General features: G+C 45.4%; 1 protein-coding gene across 1 annotated transcript; it reads right to left on the bottom strand.

Annotated features, from left to right (window-relative positions):
• Positions 1-1286: 1286 nt before the first annotated feature.
• nell3 (NELL (neural EGFL like) family member 3) lies at positions 1287-6353 on the bottom strand. Its single transcript, XM_047024041.1, has 5 exons — positions 6203-6353; positions 5325-6009; positions 4034-4593; positions 3861-3927; positions 1287-3759 (listed from the first exon to the last, which is right to left on the bottom strand). The coding sequence occupies exons 2-5, from the start codon at positions 5986-5988 to the stop codon at positions 2225-2227; spliced, it is 2826 nt and encodes a 941-aa protein (XP_046879997.1). The 5' UTR covers positions 5989-6009; positions 6203-6353; the 3' UTR covers positions 1287-2224.
• Positions 6354-7339: the final 986 nt, after the last annotated feature.

Here is a 7339-nt window from a genome sequence, read left to right as displayed (position 1 = left end):
TGTCATAATACAGTTACGGACCATAATGAGGTTGTTTGGAAATGGTGGCTTGAGATTTTTTGAGATTGAAGTTAAGCACCCCTCATGGATTAACATTAAAAGAGGGGGAGAACTTGTTTTCACATACGCTTTTGATTTAGATGAAGCCTTTCTATGGCTTTGTCCTTTCTAAAGTAAACATTTGAGTAAAAAAGGGGCCAGGATTGGGTTGGGAGTGGGTTTTCTAAGATTACAAATCACTGTGTCGTATCTATTACCAACTAGTTCAAGTGTGTCTGTAGATGATGTTACCTCTAATAATTTGGTTTAATGTGAGGCTTCCCTACTGCTACTACTTATAGTAATAGTATAGTAATTTAACCAGTCAACACCTAGGGGATTTAAATAAAAGGAAATTGCTTTTAACAACTCCACATAGGCCTCTTTTGAAGTGTTCAGAGGAGCTGTTCATCGTGCTATTTGACATGGACAAGGTGGCTGTCTGGCTCTTTGTGTTTGAGGTTTTAAGAACACAAGCACAAAGATTAAAAAGTCAAAACAAGCACAAAGATTTAAGTCACTGAAATATAAATACACTTCCTTGCCTCAAGAATTGTGGTGGGAGCAGAATAGTAGCTGATTGTACATGCACAAACTCCCTCCCCCTTCTCACTGTCTTTCCCTATCTCACTCTTTCTATCCCAGCTCTCTCTCTCACACACACATACTCACCCTCATACTTACATCCACAGTCACACACTGACTGCCTTTGATATTTTTCCTCATGTGCTGTGGGTCTCTTGATCTACAACTCTGAGACATCTGGAACAGTCATCTATTCAAACACCTGTTTTCAATTCTGGCCTCAGACAGACACTTTTTATTTCTCACAATCACTGTTTTCTCTCAGAATCAGACTCAGCAATGTTTAGACAAAGGGCTTGTCTAGCTCAGTGTAAAATGTATGAACATGGTTAACCCTTAGCTGTCAGGAAGATACATTTGAAGATGTATGGTAGTATTTAATTAGCTTATTTGGCATCTATCACTTGATTTTAGATAGGGTTAGTATGGTGCATGAGTCATTTGTAGTATTGAAGTTTTTAAGATGAAGCCTGTGGAAAATAACAGGCATTTGTTACTATGATGACATAATGACAGTTGTCTGTGACAAAGCCAGCAACATGTCCATCCACAACTGGCATTTGGTCAAAAGTCAGACCGGCTTGACTTGAAAGAAATAACCAAGCTAAAGGCCATTGAAAAATGAATGCATTCAGAAAAAGAGAAAAGGAGTTTGCAACTGATAAAATAGATGCGCATTTTATTTGGCGTAGAAAAAAAATGAAAACACTCGTTGTTCTACAGTAAATTTGGGAAAAATAAATCGGACTTGCATGGTGAAAATACTTCACAAGGATTTCAGTGACTGTTATGCTGCCAACTCTCTGTAACCATTCATTTTTCCTAATTGTTTGAACTCACACAGAAGCAATTAGGAACTCTATGCATGGCCACTTTCACAGGGTGACTGCACTGAGAGGAGAAGAATAACAAACCATTATGTGCATAAACAAAAGATACACATATCACAAAATATATCCAGACAGTGCCATGTCTTTTGTGGCTATATACTGTATACTATATGAATAAATATTAAACAAAATGCATTGACTGGAATACATAGAAATATATATTTTTTCACTTTTTTTGACCAATTCATTTTCTTTTTGTGTAATATTTTGATACAGAAATACAGTTACTGTATTATTGTTGTTAACAGAAAATTCAATAAGTTATCAGCAAAATAAATTCAAATATCTGCTTTTTGAACTTTGAATACATAAACACACTATAGTATACACAAACATACAAGGGAACCAGTACATATCCATGTGCAGGACTCGAGGGAATTAGATATAACACAAATGGATTCCATCCCATCCACACACCCACACTTACACACACAGTCTCAAGAACAATTGGTCACTACTCAACCAGCCGAAGTACTTGGAGCAAAAGCAGTACTTACGTATTTAAAGTGATTATGTGTGATAATTGTATATTACATATAACTGGATTCTCATCAAAAATACTTAACATTTTTTATTAAAAAAAAAATAAACGTTTCCAAATTGTTCACTACTGAAATACTTGCACAGTTTGATCAACTGTAATTTCAAGTTGTGCAAATTAAACAAAACGAACACCGTGACAACAGCACCAGAGAGTTGCTTGTCTTGGATCACAAAGCAACCCAGAGGATGGATATATTAGTGCCTCCCTCGTGGGTGATCTGGTTGACACGCCCGCGAACACAGTCCAGGGTCACGTAGATGGACGTGCCGTTCTGGACCTCAAAAGAAGCCCTCAGGCCAACGCTTCCCCACTCGCTGCCTTCGGGCATGTGTCCGGACACCTGCTGAGCCACAGGACTCGCCTGCAGACCCTCTCTGCCCTGCCGGTGCAGGGTCAGCTTCACCACGTTGCAGGAGTGGATCAGTTTCAAGTTGAGGGCAACGTTCGCCGTTCCGGCGTCCCGGAACACAAAGTTCTTGCGGCTGTGCGGTTCTCCGGAGCGGTCCAGACCGATCTGCTTGGAGTCCGAACTCACCTGCTGGAAGAAGAGGGGTTTGTTCCGTACTGCCCCGGAGGGCAGGCCGCTCCTGGAGACAGTGGCGGTCAGAGCGGAGGATACGGCCGACGGGACCCAGATCACGCTGAGCATGCTGATCCCTGTGCTGTCCCCGAAGTAGCGGATGTTACACTGGGATGGGGACGTGATCTCAAAGCTGAGTGTGTCTCCACCGTCAACCCTTGCGGCCCCGGACAGGGTGATGGACGTGTCCCTGTAGTTGACGCCACTCTTGAAAGTGCGCATCACCTCCTGGTTGGTCCCGTTGCGGTTGGCATAGGCGATCAGGGAGAAGCCCTCGCGGACGCAGGTGTGGCCCATGGAGTACAGTGCCTGCTGCAGGACAAACTTCACCACCCCGCGCTCTGTGAAGCGGACTCCGCGGCCGTCGTGGGCCAGCCCCACCATGTAGGGATCAGATACGGTGGAAATGCGGAATGCCGGGCGGTAGTTGGTCTGGTAGTGGGCCGACATCAACATCTGCGCCGTCATGGCTACAGCCCCTGTGTCGTGGGACAGCCAGAGCAAGCTGAAGGAGATCCCATTGAGATCGTACCCGTGGACGTCCTTGCTCTGGTTACAGTGCTCGTTTGGGCTCTTGAGGACGAGCGTGAGGGTGTGGTTGGGCTCCACCTCCGCGCCACCGCTGACGCTAACCCCTTGGAAGAACTTCCCCTCGGGCTGCTCTATCCGCACCCCACTGAGGTCGTGACCCTCCTCCTCCAGGCTGCTGTTGAGCCGTAGGCCCACCTGGAGGAAGTTCCTGCAGCTGTGCTTCAGGGCAAAGTTATGGTCCAGCCACACCAAGCCATGCTGCTGGAAGTTCAGACGGCCCGCCTGGTTGGACAGGAGGTCGGTCGTGTCCTTGCTGCGGACGCTGAGCTGCAGGCCGGTGAAGATGTTGCTGCTGGGGGATGTGGCGGCCGGAAGGCCCACCGCAGCCCCCCAGGCCTGGGAGAGACGGTTCTCTGAGAGGAGGAGGCCGCAGACGGCATCGCTGATGGCCGTGCAGGGGAGGGTCATGAGGCCTCCGTCGCAGTCAGAACATGCCTGGCATTCTTCTAGTTCCTGGTTGTAGAAGTAGTCGTGGCCGCAGATTCCAGAGACGGCTTCTCTCTCTGAGAGCCCCAGACATCTGAACCCTCCTGCACACATTTACAGGGATGGAATAGACAGGGAAAGGTCAAAGGGGACAAGAAGCCTCTGAATTTCTTGGAAAACTAGGAATCTTTCTGATTGGTCTTACCTGGAGTGTTAAGGCACTTCACTCGCTCTCCACAAATGTTTGGCAATTCAAGGCATTCGTCTCTGTCCTGTGAATCAAATGTTTTTTTGTTGTTCTTTAATGATTTATTCATACAAATAAACTGAATAGTGATATTGACGGATAAGCAGATTTCATTATCAGATGTTAGCTACCTGACATATTCGATCTGCGTTGGGCGAGCACTGGGATACCAGGAAGAACCCAGGTGGACACATGGAGCACTTCTCACACCGGGGTGGATCCCTCTGGAAGTCACAGTACTCTTCCGAGCCACAGGGGGCAGTGCAACCCAGGAGTGGCTGAGGAAAATGGGGTTCCCCAACCACGTCCATCACCTTAGCGTCCAGATTCATTTTGTGGACGGCGTAGGACTTCTGCAGGTGGCTCCTAGCCTGGCTTTGGAGTCCCGCCAGGTGGCTCTCAAAGTAGCTCTGGAGCTCCCCCTGTAGGCCTTGGAAGGAGACCTGTTTGACCGTGTCTGAGAGGAGGCCGTACTGGGCCTTCACCACGTCCATCTGCTCGTACATGCGCCTCTGCTGCTCCAGGATCTCGCGCTGCTGGGCCAGTAGCGCCCCCTGCTGGTCAGCTAGCTGCTGCTGCAGATCGCGGATGATGGTCTGCTGGGTGCGGAGGGCCTCCACCAGCTTCTCCTGCCCCTTGGCCAGCTGTAGGTGGAGGATGAGGGCGTCCTCTGAGGGCACCTCGTTCTCGCCTGATGGGTAGGGAAGCAAAGGGGTCACAGTTTTGGGAGGTGGAGATTTGTAATATAACTGGAATAGATGTCAACACTTAAGAGGCCACTTTAAGATTGAAGTGAATGTGGGCCAAGCGGGATGACTGTTGGGGTTGGTGTTGGGATAGTAGGTTATTGTAAAAACAAAAAACTATAACTAAACAAATTGGTTAATTTAATTTATAAATAATCTTTTTGTGTTTAAAACAATTCTAGGTTTTTGATAATACTGGATGGCACCGCATCTAAAGGCATAAGGGCCTCTATCTTGGCAGTAAAAAAAAAGGATTCCCATGTATGGACTGACATCAGACATTTTACATATTCTCGAAGGTTGGTTGCCAGATTTCTTTTTCAAATTTCAGAACCTACGGCCTTGAATGCAGATGCTGATATTGATTTTGGGCTTGACATTTCTCTGTTGCTTATTAAAATCTATAAATGTTATTTTACACATAAATAGGCATGTATGTGTAAAATAGGCTATTCTGGATATGGTGAGTTATTAAATAGCAAAGACTTAAATGATCCATAATACAACAATTCATGATTAATACATTTGGTAGCAACCATTGAATTATGCACATCAAGAAATCATTGAAGGACAACTACACTTTAAATATAATGACAGTCAACTTCACTTTACAAGTCTAACCACTGTTAACACAATGCATAAAGAGACTCAGGATGATCACAGTCCACTGACTAACCTGGTTTAATATCACACGTGAGCTGCACTCCCAAAGGCGCGCCGCCAAGTTCCGACGCAGGATATCCAAACTCCGGAAATTCTCCCAGAAATTGAGCGGCTCTGTCCTGCACATGGACCAGAGAAGGCTGACTAGCATCCGCGGCATCTTCAGAACTACCCAGACATCCCTCTCCCACACAAGGCTTTGGTCGGGGCTTTGGCCGTATCCTCAACGGCAATTTACATTCGATCCCCTTACAGTCTCGGGTATCGTTAATGGTTTGAAGTTGTCTCTGAGGAGTAACGCATTCCGCTCCTGTACATTCTGGAGATAGAACTTCAGGTGCCCGAATCCTTGCGTTTTCCCTCGTGTTGTCGCTGTGGCGCACACGGTGGGGATGAACGACCGTGTAGTCAGTAACAGCTCTGAACTGAGAGCTCACGTCGGCTTGATGATGAATGGGCACTATGTGTGCTGACCTGCCTTGAGTTGTAGGGTTATATTGTCGCGGCGGTCTGGATGATCTCCCCCCCGGGCAATGAGTCCCCACGCAGGGTCTGGGATCTCCGGTGTCTGAGCCGATGCAGTGGGTTCCTCGACAAATCTCAGCGACAGCTCTTACAGTGTCATTCAGAGATAAACAGTACAGAAACAACCAAAGCACTGGTCTGGACAGTCCCATTTTGCATTTGTTTATGTCCCTCTAAAAATGTAAAAGAAAAACTTTAAATAAATGGAATGACCATTGGTCAAAAGACCTGTAGTTTACGAAACGGGCATTGTTCTACATAACTCCCAAATGATCTTGTCAACTTCAGAGGAACAGTATTTTTTAAACAGTTTTTGCATAGCAAAATAACATCTAAATCAGGACAAAACGAAGTAGTGTACTGTACCTGGTATTTGATGAGATCGGCCTTTCGGGATGTCAGCAAACAATAAAAACACAAGGCGCATGCATCTCTTCTCTTTCTCTCACTCCATTCCGGACCAACTCCGAGGGATTCTGGACTAGAATGTCAGTATGTTGCATTCCAAAGACTTAATTAGCATCAGGTTTCCCCAGCCGCAAATTAACCCTTCCCTTTCTCCTTCTCTCCTGCATGGCTGGTTCCTCTCCTTTTAATGTCCCTTTCCACTACTATATATTTTGCTGTGAACACTTTCAAAACATCACACATATATAGTTGAGATAAAAAACCAAGAGGCAAACTTTGGCAAAAATATCTATAAATTTTTATTGATTGGCAAGTTTAATTTGGTCTTGTTGACAGTGTGTTGACCTTGTGGTCAGGGGCGCTATTGAAAATGTCATAAGATTTTTGTTCAGGCTGTCCTAGATGTTGAGACAGCTGTTGTCTCGTGGAGTCTGTCATGTGAAACTAACCATGACAACCCTGACCGTCCTTAGCTGCAGACAACTCTTTTGTTGTGGCCGTGTCTGGTGAAAGTAAGGAATGTTAAACCTCTTGCTGTTCTGAAACTTTTTCTTGTATTGTTGCATTAGCCTGTAACCCAGAGACACCAGGACACTTCTGTCCTGACTGAAGCTTCTATGTGCATCTTGTTATCGACATTCACCTGCAAAATTCTCACTAGTTCTGATGTAAAAAAATATCCAGTATTTGTCTCGGGGGGGAAAAACAAAGTAAACACACACAAACGTGAACTTATCGGCACTTTTGAAAGTAATTTTTTTCCCTCTTATTAATGAATATCCTACAGTACACCTTTGTTTTCTGGAAAGAGTTAGGATTCAAGGTTGGTGGCACTGATTCCATAGCACACCACCCACCCAGTTCAATGGCTTTGGCATCAAGTACACGTTGGAACCACAACACAGTAGAAGCTACCAGAACTCTGCGGGAACCCCACTTAGGGTGAGTATATTACCACGTAACACAGATCAAAGGCTTTGTACAGACTGGCATTTCAACAGCCCCTTTATCGTGTTACAACGATTCTTTTTTAAGAGGTTTTCTCAAACTGTTACAGCCATTATCACCCCATCATCATAAAACATTAACATTTCG

The sequence above is a fragment of the Hypomesus transpacificus genome, chromosome 8, assembly GCF_021917145.1.
Source record: "Hypomesus transpacificus isolate Combined female chromosome 8, fHypTra1, whole genome shotgun sequence".
Lineage (NCBI taxonomy): Eukaryota > Metazoa > Chordata > Actinopteri > Osmeriformes > Osmeridae > Hypomesus > Hypomesus transpacificus.
The sequence above is the reverse complement of the archived record's forward strand: the minus strand, read 5'-3'. Positions and strand labels throughout refer to the sequence as shown.